Source organism: Oncorhynchus gorbuscha, linkage group LG07 (assembly GCF_021184085.1).
Source record: "Oncorhynchus gorbuscha isolate QuinsamMale2020 ecotype Even-year linkage group LG07, OgorEven_v1.0, whole genome shotgun sequence".
Lineage (NCBI taxonomy): Eukaryota > Metazoa > Chordata > Actinopteri > Salmoniformes > Salmonidae > Oncorhynchus > Oncorhynchus gorbuscha.
In genome coordinates, this window is record NC_060179.1 from 45,631,306 (window position 1) to 45,647,760 (window position 16,455).

At 48.0% G+C, this 16,455-nt stretch overlaps 1 protein-coding gene across 2 annotated transcripts in view; it reads right to left on the bottom strand.

Annotated features, from left to right (window-relative positions):
• Positions 1 to 6,506, bottom strand: part of LOC124039919 (liprin-alpha-3-like) — a 58,589-nt gene extending 52,083 nt beyond the window's left edge. The window contains exons 1-3 of one of the 2 annotated variants that reach the window (XM_046356474.1): positions 6,253 to 6,506; positions 4,298 to 4,529; positions 1,500 to 2,730 (exon numbers count right to left, since the gene is read on the bottom strand). In XM_046356474.1, the coding sequence (XP_046212430.1) occupies positions 1,500 to 1,826 (327 nt within the window). In that variant the 5' untranslated portion in view covers positions 1,827 to 2,730; positions 4,298 to 4,529; positions 6,253 to 6,506. The remainder of the gene's footprint in view (positions 1 to 1,499; positions 2,731 to 4,297; positions 4,530 to 6,252) is intronic. The other variant, XM_046356475.1, reaches the window with a different exon arrangement.
• Positions 6,507 to 16,455: the final 9,949 nt, after the last annotated feature.

Consider the following 16,455-nt stretch of genomic DNA (forward strand, 5'->3'; position numbering starts at 1 on the left):
AGAGAAGGAGAGTATACAGATGGTGACACAGTAGGACTGTTGGCACTCTGCTTTCTGGGGTTGGTCCTTGTTTTGGATAAGGGTCAGAATTTCACTTGGCATCTCAGGTCATTTATTTTTATTCAATCTCTCTCTCATTCTCACTGTCTGTATGATCAAGGAGAGACTTTGGGCTCCATTCAGTAGAACTCTTATTTAAAGAGTAGCATACAAACATACCCTTTATCACACGGTCCAATTAGTAGTTGTGTGCTATATACTGTCCAGTTCACGTATGCTTTGTTTATTGTACAGAGTGATTGTTGTGTACTTGTATGCACACTTACTAATTCTAATCTAAAAGTACGGACATTGCAGTTCATTGCCCCGGCCACATATGCAGTCCTCATGCCTCCTTGCAGCATTCCTAAGGCACGTTCACACAGATGAGCAGGGCATCTTTCTTTTGGTGTTTTTCAGTCAGTAGAAAGGCCTCTTTAGTGTCCTAAGTTTTGGTTGCCGCCATCCCTTATGTCACAGGCCTGTGAAAATTGACTGCTGCACTTCCAGTAGATATTTTAGTTCTTGTACCTTCTCTTCTTCGTAATTCAGTCGTTGCTGGACAATCTCTTTCATGGGTTTTGTGTGAGGTTTTGAAACTTCGTTCTATGTTACCTTTCTTTGGGATAGCGATGCTGTTATGGCAGATGAGGCACACACATTTTGAGTTTGACATGACGAAAAAATAATCCTCCCATTCCTTGTGGAATTGATACGTTTTCTGTATCCTTCCCTTCACTCATTATTGCTTCTGTCGACCACACAACTTAAGAACAATTTAAGAGCGAATCTCAGTCTACAAAGTTAGTATATATACCCACAGAAGTAGATTAGCCTTCACCTACGGTGGCCATGAAGGTCAATCGAATGAAATATATGAACACAGTACTACTGTATAATGTCCTATCAGATCCATAGGCTATTACACCTATTACCAATGACTATATGGTAATTACACTGCTAAAAACAAACAAATGTTTCCCTCAATCTGAGATGAAAACTAGCTCAAAGAAAATGCAGACAGTAAGGGAGCAAAAAGACAAAAGGGAACACAAGCACAAATCCTTTCCATGTGTAAGTACAATACCGGTAATTCTAAGGAGAACGGAGTGGAATTAATTGATGTCCCGCTCTACTGTTGATAGTTTTTCTCTAAATGGGGGAGCACACTGACCTGCCACTGCAGGGATTTATTGTGAGAAAGCTTTGCTCTGCAACTGACGCATACACAGACGAACACACGCATGCATGAACACACGCGCGCACACATGCAGTCGCACACACGCACACCTGCTCCACACACACACACGCGCACGCACAAACACACAAATACACACTCAGACATGCCAATCACACCGACATACTCACTCACATGAAAATAGATTGACTGTACCGCCACTCATACATACTGTACCCCCCCACGCAAACACGGGCACACACACACTCACACACTACTGTACCTGTGGCAGGGCGATGGACAATTGTCTCGAGAGAGAGTCCTTCTCATGGCCTATCTCTCTGAGGCGTAGCTGGGCCGTCCCAAGGCTGTCCTGGGTCTCCCTCAGGCTCTCCAGCAGCCTCTCCCTCTCGGTCAGCATGTTGACCATCAGGGACTCCAGGTTCCCTGTGCTGCCTCCCTCATCACCCCCACCCCTTGATTCTCCTCGGCTACCATAGTCCCCTTCCCCTATGGCACCACCAGGGCCCCCAGCCCCAACCCCAGGAGAGGAGAGGCCTCCACCGCGCCCGTCCTCCGAAATGGTGGGCATCACTTCGCACATCATCATGAGACTGGAGTGTGTGGCGGGTTCTGAGAGAAAACGTCTATGTTGGGAGTTTGTGTTTACCCAAAAGCCCTGTGTGCAGGTGGGTCAAAGTGTGTGTACGTGTGATTCAGAATGTCTGTTACTTGAATGAGATTTTCTGTTTGAGTCTGTTCATCTCTGACTGATATGACAGTGTATAAAAAAGATAAATTGTTCCTTTATTTCTTTAAAAAAAAATAGATTTCAATCATGTTTGACGCTTCCATTACACTCCTTCTGATGCCATCTATTGCATTACTACTTCTCCCCAAAACAACACTAACAAATAGGCTTAGTGCACTTTTCTCTCTCGCTGCTTTTTTCTTTCTGTGCAACAACCTGGGTTTTGTTTACTAAGAAGGATCTATGTCAGGGTTCCGCAACTGGAGGCCCGGTGGGCCGGGACAAATTTGGCCCTCTGGTGATATTATTTTGCCCCCCAAGTTTGTCGAGCAAAGAAAATATGTATTTATTTATTTTTGGACATAAAAGACACCAACAAACCAGCTACAAGTGATTTTAATTTTGAAAATCTGTTCCAAAGTATTCTCACGCATAATAGAGAGATATATGTGATCATATACAAATGCAAGAAAGATTTGAAATTATTGTTTTAGTCAAATGTTATATCTGTTTGGGCTTCTTGCAGTCAGTTCCGGCCCCCTGACCATCCACTTAAGAAAGATATCAGCCCGCGGTTGAATCTAGTTGATAATCCCTGATCTATGTGCTCTTGAATGACCGAAGGAGGAAGTATCTTTGTGAAACTGGGCTGTGGTGGGAGTCTAGCATTGGCTGAGGAAAGGTAGGAAAGGAATGGATAGTGGAAGGCCCCACCTTCCGACTGGATCCACAGGTTGGGTCTTCACAACATCCGGAGCGATAGCTGAAAGAAATAAAGATAGACAAAGCGTCACACTTGGCCCACCTCAGTTAATGTATTGTATACAACATAGGAAAAGACAAACACCCAAACAAGGGCACTGCGTTCATCCACCTCTGGCCTGCTCGCCTCCCTACCACTGAGGAAGTACAGCTCCCGCTCAGCCCAGTCAAAACTGTTCGCTGCCCTGGCCCCCCAATGGTGGAACAAACTCCCTCACGACGCCAGGACAGCGGAGTCAATCACCACCTTCCGGAGACACCTGAAACCCCACCTCTTTAAGGAATACCTAGGATAGGTTAAGTAATCCCTCTCACCCCACCCCCCCCTAAGTTTTAGATGCACTATTGTTAAGTGACTGTCCCACTGGATGTCATAAGGTGAATGCACCAATTTGTAAGTCGCTCTGGATAAGAGCGTCTGCTAAATGACTTAAATGTAAATGTAAATGACAAGCTAGGCCAGTACTACAACTTCTGTAAGACAATTCCACAACATAAACCTGTACTGTAACTACTGTAACTTGATGTACTGTAAGTGTAGTAACCTCAAGCATCTCTCAAACATGGACAGATAATGATACGAAATATGTAATGAAATATAGGTGTGGGACCTGGGCCGTGTTCAGCAGGGCACGTGTTTGTTTTGTTTTCCAGTGTTAAACCTTTGCAATCTGTGATCTTATTGGTAGTACCTCCACATTTCTACATGTTTTCTCCCTACTGAACATGACCCAGATATTGACCACATCTCGTGTGTTATACATATTAGTGTATTCTCTGTGATTTAACAAACAAAGCGTGTGCAAGCTTTTTCTTCTTGCACTACCACACCTGATTCAGCTAATCAAGTTTGGAAAAAATGGCTGATTATTTGATTCAATCCTGGTCCTGGTGAGACACGGAGTGTGCAGGCTTTTGAGACCACACAGACCTATGTAACCTAATCTACATGCTGAAGACCCTCACCTCTCCAGATTGGGGAGCTGACCAGCACATAGTGGCTCTGTAGTATTTTCGAGAGAGATTACTAGTGGTACAGTAACAACAAAGGGCTGCCTGGGTAGACTACAACTCCCAGCCTGTGTCCCAATACTTTACAAACCCTTCCTTCCCTTATATTTATCTAATGATCACAGATCAATAAGGTGACTGGATGAAAAAGCATGTTTCCCACACCTGTCCAATTTGTGAACAGAGAGGATAGGCCTAAAATAGAGATCTAAGGAAAGATTTGTGTTTTTCTTCAAGCCTGGTCCCGGGCACCCACAGGCTGTGCAGGCATTTGTCCCTGCCCCTTGTTAACACATACTTGATTTAAGAAATCGGGGTCTGGAAACTGGTGTGTTAGTGCTGTAATAGATGAAAAGCCTGCACACCCTGTGAGTGCCCAGTAAGGAATACCACTGGTCTAGGTGTTACATTTTATTACATGATGTGGTGGCTGTAGATAGGGCAAGTCAGGCCATCAGAACCATGAGTCAGTCTGGGTAACCACTATAGCATTCCCTCCATGTCCTGCCAGGAAGAGGATATCTGGCAAACTGTAACCCACCCAGCACCTACTGCACCTGGGTTACTCCTGCTGCTCTACCAGCATCTTCCATCTCTTCCAGGAGAGCTAAGGAGGACCACCGAGACTGTCTCTCATGCCATCCTTCTACTGGTACGAGCAGTGGTCTTCAACCCTGGTCCTGAAGAGCTACTAGGTGTGCAGGCTTTTGTTCCAGCCCAGCACTGACACACCTGATTCAGCTCTGAGGTAGGGGTACTTAGTGATGGCCAGTGTGCCTGTACAGGGGACTAGAGATATTTACAGAAACACATTCAAAAGCAATGCAGAACACTGCCATATGATCAAAGCACAAACAGACTGGACAACCAGGCAATGTGACTCTTCAGTCCCTGCACTTCAGGACAAGTGCTAGATGTGGCCCAAGCCTTTCCACAAAATATAATACCAATAGTAATGTAGTAGTGTTTTCATTATCTTTGTGGGGTAGGCTATTCAAACATGTTAATGACAATACAAACAGTTGACACAAAGGCGACAAACCTCTCAAGACAAGCAAAGTTCCAAATTATAGACAAATTATTATATAGAGTCAAAGATGATTGGGCTTGTGATACCAATTTCACACGGACTAATATGCAATGTCGACTAATACTGCATCATTGAACAACTACAAAATTATCTCTGTATACTATTTATCATCATACTTGCCATCACCCTCATCTCTGTCAACACCCCATAGCTGTCACATTCCTAGCATGGTTGTGGTTGTTCTTTCCAGCCCAGAGTAGTAGGCTATCTCATGGTTGCTCTCTATATGGCCAATTAGGAGCAGTCATCAATCTTGTACAGTATTAGGTTACTAAAATAGCAGCTATTCACGAATGTGGGTCTAATAAGGAAAATATGAAATGTTTGAGAGAGAGATTGGTGAGGAAGGATGGAGCAAGGCAGCCTACACAGCGCTGTTCACCAGACATTGGGGCGGGGAGGGGAGTGTGGCCAAGCCTTTCGCTATTACTGACATTGGAAGAAAGTGGGGCATGATCTATTCACCATAAATGCTGTCTTATATAGGCTACTCAGCATTTACGCAAACATTAAATGATTTATTTGACATGTGTACACATTCATGATGACTGAGACGGCAGCGGTTTGTCCTGTTAGCCTATTTCCATCCACCTCATATCATGAAACGCATCATTGAAATCAATAACTGATTGTCGGCAGCTGGGCAGAGTGAGACTGAATCAAAGGAACGAAAGCCAATCAAACATGCCTTTAATCGCGTCCCCAACAGTGTTTCAGTGCTGAAAACGAGGCGTTTGGAGATGGCAGCTATAGTCTACTTCCATGTTTAAATGTATGGAAAGAAAAATATAATTTGATAAAACACACACACAGCCCCACAAAACTACAGACATTCCTGAATGTTCATAAAGACATCCGCAGTTTGCAGGAAGATATCTCGGATGGTTAACTCTCATCATGCCATAGGATATAGGCTACTCATTTTATGGTGAACAGCACGTCAGAAATACACTGAACGGGATCCAAAATACATGTCACGCATTTAGGATACAATTTACTCCAGAGACAAACGAGATAAAAGCATTAAAATAATGGTTATTCTTGGAAATCGTTGCGTAATAACGGTAGTTTATATGCTAGTGTATTGGTTTATTATAGGCGTATAATAACTTGGCAAAGCATAGGCTACATATACCGTTATTTGTAGGCTACATTCTCTCTCGTGAGCGCCCTAAATAAATCGAGGTGTGTGTTGCTAACGCACCTGTAGGTTAAGTACAGTACAGGTGTCACGTTTATTTTATTGCATCGTTTATTGTATTTATTTACCTCCCTCCTATATTCCCCCTCCCTTCCTGACAACACAATAAACATAGGCTAACTGGTTATCAGCTACACACAAACGCACACATGTCCCAGACTCTTCTCGTTTCGTGCCATAAGAAAATGGGTTGCAAGGGGCGGTGGAAGTTACATCCTTACCACAGTCATCGCGCGATGCTCACACTGTCCAAATCTGACGTTAAATATTTTTCGGAAACATCTCCGCGGATTATTCCTCCGTGCCTGTGCTGCTTTCAAATCCCCAGATATATGGTTCCCCCTGTCTCTCTCCTTTGCACATGTAAACGGCATAAGGGAGCGGGGAGTGGCGCTACACCACTTTACCATAGCCTCCCCCTCTGTCGGATTGGAAGGTAATGGGTCTTAAAGAAACATCCTCTCAGCATTCTCCACATCTCTCTGTGATTTCCGCGTGCGCGCACACACACACAAAGAACACACACTGAGGCCAAACAAACACCTGATTTAATTACAAGTCCCCCTGATTGCTGCGCGCGATTCCCCCTGACAGCGGCGCGCGATTCCCCCTGACTCCGGCGGTTATGTATGTCATGTACTGTTAAAATTGTATTGATAAATGTTATAACTTTAATTAAATAATTTTATTGAGCATATATATATACACTTTGGAGAAGTCTATATATAGTGTGTGCAAATGAGGTAGGATAAGGGGGTGAGGCAATAAATAGGCCATTGTGGCAAAATTATTACATTATGGCAAATTAAACACTTGGGTGATAGATGTGCAGAAGATGGGTGTGCAAGTAGCGGTAAATAATACATAAATGCATAAAACAAACTTAGTGAGGAGGCTTCTAATGTTAACATGCACGAAACCAAGGCTTTTCCGGTTACAGAAGTCAACAAATGAGAGCGCCTGGGGAGAGGGAGTGGAGCTGGGCACTGCAGGGCCTGGATTCATCTCCACATCACCAGAGGAAGAGAGGAGGAGTAGGATAAGGGTACGGCTACAGGCTAGTAGGTTCAGAACAGAGAGTAAATGGAGCAGATTTCTGGGCACGGTAGAATAGATTCAAGGCATAATATACAGACAAAGGTATGGTAGGATGTGGGTACAGTGGGGGTAAACCTATGCATAGAGTGACGATGAAAGAGATATTGTTTCTAGGAATATCATTTAAACCAGGTGATGTCACCACACGTGTGGTAGTGTTAACTAAGGCGTATTGAGCAGGGCTAGAGGCTCTACAGTGAAATAAGGCAATAATTACTAACCAAAACAGCAATGGACAAGGCATGTTGACGTTAGGGAGAAGTATGCATAGCCGAGTGATCATAGGAGTCCAGTGAGTGGCTTCAGGCAGCTAGCGGGCCCGGGCTAGCAAGCTAGCAGACGGGCCATTGAGGGACGTCGCGATGGAAGAAAGTCTGTTGTGGCCCTCTCGTGCTGTGACGTCGGCAGACGGATCAGTAGGGCTCCGTGTGGTAAACCAGGCCAATTGGCAAAATAGGTATAGTGGCCAAAGAATTTGTCCGATGGGCCTCTTAAGCTAACAGTCCGATGTGCTCTAGACAGCTAGCGTAATGTGTGTACAATGTGCTTTGTACATTAAGTTATACCAGCTCCAGTAAAGAGATCAGAGACTCAGTGTAATGGCTCTCTTCTATCACCTCCTCCGACGAAGAGGTGGAACAAGGATCGGACCAAAATGCAGCGTGATGATGATTCATGATAGATTTTAATGAAGGAAAACTATACATGCAGAAACTACAAACATAACGAAATGAAATAACGAAAACCGAAACAGCCCTATCTGGTGCAAACACAAAGACAGGAACAATCACCCACTAAACACACAGTGAAACCAGGCTACCTAAATATGGTTCCCAATCAGAGACAACGAGAATCACCTGACTCTGATTGAGAACCGCCTCAGGCAGCCAAGTCTATATAACACACCTAATCAGCCGCAATCCCAAATACTACAAACCCCAATACGAACATACAATATAACATAAACCCATGTCACACCCTGGCCTGATCAAATAATTAAAGAAAACACAAAATACTAAGACCAAGGCATGACAGTATGTATGTACAGTTGAAGTCAGAAGTTTACATACACCTTAGCCAAATACATTTAAACTCCGTTTTTCACAAATCCTGACATTTAATCCTAGTAACAATTCCCTGTCTTAGGTCAGTTAGGATCACCACTTTATTTTAAGAATGTGCATGGTCTGAAGAATAGAAAGAATGACTTATTTCAGCTTTTATTTCTTTCATCACATTCCCAGTGGATCAGAAGTTTACATACACTCAATTAGCATTTGGTAGCATTGCCTTTAAATAGTTTAACTTGGGTTGAACATTTCGGGTAGCCTTCCACATGCTTCCTACAATAAGTTGGGTGAATTTTGGCCCATTCCCACTGACAGAGCTTGTAATGCTCTGGGTGTCGTGGGTGTGGAGTCAAATGCAGGAGACAGAGTTCAATGCTGTGCGTCTTTTAATAGCACCAACGCACCACAGGGTGCTCACAAAAGTTACGTTCCCAACCACAGGGAATCAAAAAGTACAATGGAAAAAAATCACGACTAGGCACTAACACGCACCTCTACAACAGAGCCGAAGGTTACATAGAAATAATCCCGCACAACAACCAGACGGGCTGGCTGTCTAATAAAGACAAACTAATTAAACATGAACAGGTGCTACCACTAAACATACAAGGAGGGGGAGGAAAAACAATCAGTGGCAGCTAATAGGCCGGTGACGACGACCGCCGAGCGCCACCCGCCCGGGAAGGGGAAACACCCTCGGTCGGACTCGTGACAGTACCCCCCCCCCTGACGCGCGGCTCCCGCAGCGCGCCGACACCGGCCTCGAGGTCGCCCCGGAGGACGAGGTGCAGGGCGATCCGGATGGAGGCGATGGAAATCCCTCAACATGGATAGATCCAAGATGTCCCCCACCGGTACCCAGCACCTCTCCTCCGGACCGTACCCCTCCCAGTCCACGAGGTACTGCAGGCCCCTCACCCGGCGTCTTGAGTCCAGAATGGCCCGGATCATGTACGCCGGGGTCCCCTCGATGTCCAGAGGGGGGGGAGGGACCTCCGGTACCTCACTGTCCTGCAGGGGACCAGCTACCACCGGCCTGAGGAGAGACACATGAAACGAGGGGTTAATACGATAATAGGAAGGGAGTTGTAATCGATAACACACCTCGTTTATTCTCCTTCAGGACTTTAAAGGGCCCTACACACTGCGGACCCAGCTTCCGGCAGGGCAAGCGGAGAGGTAGGTTTTGGGTCGAGAGCCAGACCCTGTCCCCCGGTACAAACACGGGGGCCTCACTGCGGTGGTGGTCAGCACTCCTCTTCTGCCGTCCACTCGCTTGTCGTAGAGATTCCTGGACGGCCCTCCAGGTCTCCTTGGAGCGCTGTACCCATTCCTCCACCGCAGGAGCCTCGGTCTGGCTCGGATGCCATGGTGCCAGGACCGGCTGGTACCCCAACACACACTGAAAAGGGGACACGTTAGTAGAGGAGTGGCGTAGTGAGTTCTGAGCCATTTCAGCCCAGGGAATGTATCGTGCCCACTCCCCTGGCCGATCCTGGCAATACGACCGCAGAAACCTACCCACCTCCTGGTTCATTCTCTCCACCTGCCCATTACTCTTGGGGTGATAACCGGAGGTCAGGCTGACAGAGACCCCCAAGCGTTCCATGAACGCTCTCCATACCCGAGACGTGAATTGGGGGCCCCGATCAGAAACAATGTCCTCCGGCACCCCGTAGTGCCGAAAGACATTGGTAAATAATGCCTCAGCAGTCTGTAGGGCTGTAGGGATACCGGGCAACGGGAGGAGACGGCAGGACTTAGAGAACCGATCCACAATCACTAGAACCGTGGTGTTCCCCTGAGACGGCGGAAGATCGGTCAGGAAATCTATGGACAGATGTGACCATGGCCGCTGTGGAACGGGGAGGGGTTGTAGCTTCCCTCTAGGAAGGTGCTTAGGAGCCTTACTCTGAGCGCACACTGAACAAGAGGAGACATAACCCTTAACGTACTTAGCCAACGTAGGCCACCAATACCTCCCCTGAAGGCTCTCCACTGTCCTCGTCACCCCAGGGTGACCCGAGGAGGGTAGGACGTGAGCCCACCGAGTCAGTTTGTCCCGAACACCAAGCGGCACGTACCTTCGCCCCGCTGGACACTGAGGAGGCGCGGGTTCAGCCCGTAACGCCCGCTCGATGTCCGAGTCCACCTCCCATACCACTGGGGCTACCAGCTTTGAGGCGTGAAGGATGGGAGTAGGTTCGGTGGACCCATCCTCCGTGTCGTAAAGGCGGGACAGTGCGTCAGCCCTCACGTCCTGGGAGCCCGGTCTATAAGACAAAGTAAACCGGAACCGGGTGAAGAATATGGCGCACCTTGCCTGACGTGGGTTAAGACTCCTAGCTGCCCGAATATACTCCAGATTCTGGTGGTCGGTCCAGATGAGAAAAGGGTGCTTAGCCCCCTCAAGCCAGTGTCTCCACACCTTCAGAGCTCTAACCACCGCTAGCAACTCCCGGTCCCCCACATCATAGTTACGCTCCGCTGGGCTGAGCTTCCTTGAGAAGAAAGCGCAGGGGCGGAGTTTTGGTGGCGTACCCGAGCGCTGTGATAGCACGGCACCCACCCCAGCCTCAGACGCGTCCACCTCCACTATGAAGGCTAGAGAGGGGTCCGGATGCGCCAACACGGGCGCATCAGTGAACAGCGCCTTCAACTTGTTGAATGCTCTGTCCGCCTCTGCTGACCACTGCAACCGCACCGGGCCCCCCTTCAGCAGTGAGGTGATGGGAGCCGCTATCTGGCCAAAACCCCGGATAAACCTCCGGTAGTAGTTGGCCAAACCCAAAAACCACTGCACCTCCTTTACCGTGGTTGGAGTCGGCCCATTACGCACGGCCCTAATGCGGTCACCCCCCATCACTACCCCAGAGGTTGAAATGCGATATCCCAGAAAAGAGACGGCTCGTTTAGAGAACACGCATTTCTCAGCCTTGATGTATAGGTCATGCTCCAGCAGTCTACCAAGCACTTTGCGCACCAGAGACACATGCGCGGTGTGAGTGGCCGAGTAGATCAGAATGTCATCGATATAAACAACCACTCCCTGCCCGCACAGGTCCCTGAGAATCTCGTCTACAAAGGATTGGACAACGGCTGGAGCATTCTTTAACCCATACGGCATGACGAGGTACTCATAGTGGCCGGATGTAGTACTAAATGCGGTTTTCCACTCGTCTCCCTTCCGAATACGCACCAGACTATACGCGCTCCTGAGATCCAGTTTTGTGAAGAACTGCGCTCCGTGGAGCGATTCCACCGCCGTAGCGAAGAGAGGTAGAGGGTAACTATACCCCACTGTGATGGCGTTTAGACCTCTATAATCGATACACGGACGCAAACCTCCCTTCTTTTTCCTCACAAAAAATAAACTCGAGGAGACGGGTGAAATGTACCCCTGTCCCAGCGACTCCGTGACATATGTCTCCATTGCCAACGTCTCTTCCTGGGACAGCGGTACCCGCTGGGTACCCGCTGACTCTTGGGAAGCGCAGCGTCTACCTGGAGATCTATCGTACAATCCCTTCCTGGTCGATAAGGTGGTAATTTAATCGCTTTCACTTTACTGAAAGCGATTGCCAAACCGGCATACTCGGGGGGAATGCACACCGTGGAACCCTGGTCTGGACTCTCCACCGACGTGGCACCGATGGAAACTCCCAAACACCTTCCAGAACACACCTCTGACCACCCCTGGAGAACCCCCTGTCTCCACGAAATTTTAGGATTGTGCCGGGCCAGCCAGGGAGTCCCCAACACCACTGGAAACGCAGGCGAATCAATAATAAAAAAACTGATACGCTCCCTGTGATTCCCCTGCGTCACCATGTCCAGTGGGACCGTGGTCTCCCTGACCATCCCTGACCCTAATGGCTGGCTATCTAGGGAGTGCACGGGGAAAGGAGAATCTATTGGCACCAGCGGAACCCCTAACTTAAGGGCGAGTCCGCGATCCATAAAGTTTCCAGCTGCGCCTGAATCGACTAGCGCCCTATGCTGGGAAGAGGGAAAAAAGTGAAGGAAAGAGGTTAAGACAAACATGTGGCCAACAAGGGGTTCTGGGTGAGTTTGATGCTGACTCACCTGGGGTGACCGAGAAGTGTTCCGCCTGCCAACTCTACTTGGTGCAGGGAAGGCCTCCTCCTCCGGTACCCCTCGGCGTAGCCCCTCCCAACTCCATTGGAATGGGAGCGGAGGGGCTGGGTGGTGGAACGCACAGAACCCTCTCTGAACGCCCGCGGGCAGCCAGCAGATTATCCAGTCGAATGGACATGTCGATCAGCTGATCCAGTGACAGAGTGGTGTCCCGACACGCTAACTCCCGGCGGATGTCCTCTCGGAGACTACACCTGTAGTGGTCCATAAGGGCCCTGTCGTTCCACCCAGATCCGGCTGCCAAGGTCCGGAACTCCAGCGCGTAATCCTGGGCGCTCCTCCTCGCCTGCCTGAGATGAAATAGTCGTTCTCCCACCGCTCGGCCGTCTAGAGGGTGATCAAACACGGCACGGAAGCGGCAGGAAAACTCTGTGTAGTGCTCCCGCGCTGAGTCTGGGCCATTCCAGACTGCGTTCGCCCACTCCAGAGCACGACCCGTGAGGCAGGAGATGAGGACACTCACCCTCTCTGCTCCTGAGGGAGTAGGTCTGATGGTGGCCAGGTATAGCTCCAGCTGAAGCAGAAACCCCTGGCAACCCGCCGCCGCTCCATCATAACCCCTCGGTAGCGTCAGACGGAGGGTGCTGGAGTCGGGAGATGGGGAGTCCGGAACCGTGGGTGCCGAAGGTGGAGAGAGGAGACCACTCCTCTCCCATCTGTCCATTCTCTCCATCACTGGATCCATCGCGGATCCGATCCGATGGAGGACGGTGGTGTGGTGGAGAACCCGTTCCTCCATCGATGGGAGAGCGTTGGCTGCTGCTCCTGCTGACTCCATTCAATCTGATAGGTGCGGGATTCTGTAATGCTCCGGGTGTCGTGGGTGTGGAGTCAAATGCAGGAGACAGAGTTCAATGCTGTGCGTCTTTTAATAGCACCAACGCACCACAGGGTACTCACAAAAGTTACGTTCCCAACCACAGGGAATCAAAAAGTACAATGGAAAAAATCACGACTAGGCACTAACACATACCTCTACAACAGAGCCGAAGGTTACATAGAAATAATCCCGCACAACAACCAGGCAGGCCGGCTGTCTAATAAAGACAAACTAATTAAACATGAACAGGTGCTACCACTAAACATACAAGGAGGGGGAGGAAAAACAATCAGTGGCAGCTAATAGGCCGGTGACGACGACCGCCACCCGCCCGGGAAGGGGAAACACCCTCGGTCGGACTCGTGACAGAGCTGGTGTAACTGAGTCAGGTTTGTAGGCCTCCTTGCTCGCACACACTTTTTCCAGTTCTGCCCACAAATTTTCCATAGGATTGAGGTCAGGGCTTTGTGATGGCCACTCCAATACCTTGACTTTGTTGTCCTTAAGCCATTTTGCCACAACTTTGGAAGCATGCTTGGGGTCATTGTCCAGTTGGAAGACCCATTTGCGACCAAGCTTTAACTTCCTGACTGATGTCTTGAGACGTTGCATCAATATATCCACATCATTTTCCGAGCTCATGATGCCATCTATTTTGTGAAGTGCACCAGTCCCTCCTGCAACAAAGCACCCCCACAACATGATGCTGCCACCCCCTCGCTTCACACGTTTGGGATGGTGTTCTTCGGCTTGCAAGCTTCCCTTTTTTCTCCAAACAAAATAAAGGTAATTATGGCCAAACAGTTCCATTTTTGTTTCATCAGACCAGAGGACATTTCTCCAAAAAGTATGATCTTTGTCCCCGATGTGCAGTTGCAGTGGCTTCTTCCTTGCTGAGTGGCCTTTCAGGTTATGTCGATATAGGACTCGATTTACTGTGGATATAGATACTTTTGTACTTGTTTCCTCACATCTTCACAAGGTCCTTTGCTGTTTTTCTGGGATTGAATATGCACTTTTCGCAGCAAAGTATGTTCATCTCTAGGAGACAGATCGCATCTCCTTCCTGAGCGGTATGACAGCTGTGTGGTCCCATGGTGTTTATCCTTGCGTACTATTGTTTTTACAGATGAACGTGGTACCTTCAGGCATTTGGAAATTGCTCCCAAGGATGTCTACATTTTTTTTTCTGAAGTCTTGGCTGATTTCTTATGATTTTCCCATGATGTCAAGCAAAGAGGCACTGAGTTTGAAGGTAGGCCTTGAAATACATCCACAGGTACACCTCCAATGACTCAAATTATGTCAATTAGCCTATCAGAAACTTCTAAAGCCATGACATAGTTTTCTGGAATTTTCCAAGCTGTTTAAAGGCACAGTCAACTTAGTGTATGTAAATTTCTGACCCACCGGAATTGTGATTCAGTGAATTATACGTGAAAAAAATATCTGTAAATAATTCTTTGAAAAATTACTGGGCCATACGCAATTCCCTCTGTAGTGCCTTGCGATTGGAGGCCAAGAAGTTGCCATACTAGGCAGTGATGCAACCATCTGTAGAACTTTTGGAGGATCTGAGGACCCATGCCAAATCTTTTCAGTCTCCTGATGGGGAATAGGCTTTGTCATGCCCTCTTCATGACTGTCTTGGTGTGCTTGTACCATGTTAGTTTGTTGGTGATGTGGACACCAAGGAACTTGAAGCTCTCAACCTGTTCCACTACAGACCCATCAATGAGAATGGGGGAATGCTCGGTCCTGCTTTTCCTTTGTCTTGACCACGTTAAGGGAGAGGTTGTTGTCCTGGCACCACACGGCCAGGACTCTGACCTCCTCCCTAAAGGCTGTCTCATTGTTGTCGAGGATCAGGCCTATCACTGTTGTGTCATCTGCAAACTTGATGATGTTGTTGGAGTCGTGACTGGTCATGCAGTCATGAGTGAGCATAGTGGGTTTAGAGGGGAAGTACAGGAAGGGACTGAGCAGGCACCCCTGAGGGGCTTCCGTGTTGAGGATCATCGGGGCGGATGTGTTGTTCCCTACCCTTACTACCTGGGGGCAGCCCATTAGGAAGTCCAGGATCCAGTTGCAGAAGAAGGTGTTTAGTCCCAGGGTCCTTAGCTTAGTGATGAGCTTTGAGGGCACTATGGTGTTGAACGCTGAGCTGTAGTTAATGAATAGCATTCTCACATAGGTGTTCCTTTTGTTCAGTTGGGCAGTGTGGAGTGCATTAACAATTGCATCATCTGTGGATCTGTTGTGGCGGTATGCAAATTGAAGTGAGTCTAGGGTTTCTGGGATAATCATGTTGATTACCAGCCTTTCAAAGCACTTCATGGCTACATACGTGAGTGGTAAGGGTCGATAGTCATTTAGGCAGGTTACCTTAGTGTTCTTCGGCACAGGGACTATGGTGGTCTGCTTGAAACATGTTGGTATTACAGACACAGACAGGGAGAGGTTGAAACTATACTTGTACAAATAACTTTTTTAGACTTTTAGACTCAGTCAGGGACTGTTTGAAAATGTCAGTGAAGACACTTGCCAGTTGGTCAGCGCATGCTCAGAGTACACATCCTGGTAATCCATCTGGCCCTGCGGCCTTATGAATGTTGACCTGTTTAAAGGTCTTACTCACATTGGCTACGGAGAGCGTGATCATACAGTCATCCGGAACAGCTGGTGCTCTCATGCATGTTTCAGTGTTACTTGCCTCGAAGCGAGCATAGAAGTAATTTAGCTCGTCTGATAGTTTTGTGTCATTGGGCAGCTCATGGCTGAGCTTCCCTTTGTAGTCTATAATAGTTTGCAAGCCCTTCCACATCCGACGAGGATCGGAGCTGGTATAGTACGATTCAATCTTAGATCTGTATTGACGCTTTGCCTGTTTGATGAATCGTCGGATGGTATAGCGGTATTTTTTTCTAAGCGTCTGCTCCTTGAAAGCGGCAGCTCTACTCTTTAGCTCAGTGTGGATGTTGCCTGTAATCCGTGGCTTCTGGTTGGTGTATGTACGTGCGGTCATTGTGGGGACGACGTCATCGATGCACTTATTGATGAAGCAGGGTCTTGTAGATGACCTGGAGCCAGTGGGTTTGGCGACGAGTATGAGGCGAGGGCAAGCCAACGAGAGCGTACAGGTTGCAGTGGTGGGTAGTATATGGGGCTTTGGTGACAAAATGGATGGCACTGTGATAGACTGCATCCAATTTATTGAGTAGGGGGCTATTTTGTAAATGACATCGCCGAAGTCAAGGATCGGTAGGATGGTCAGTTTT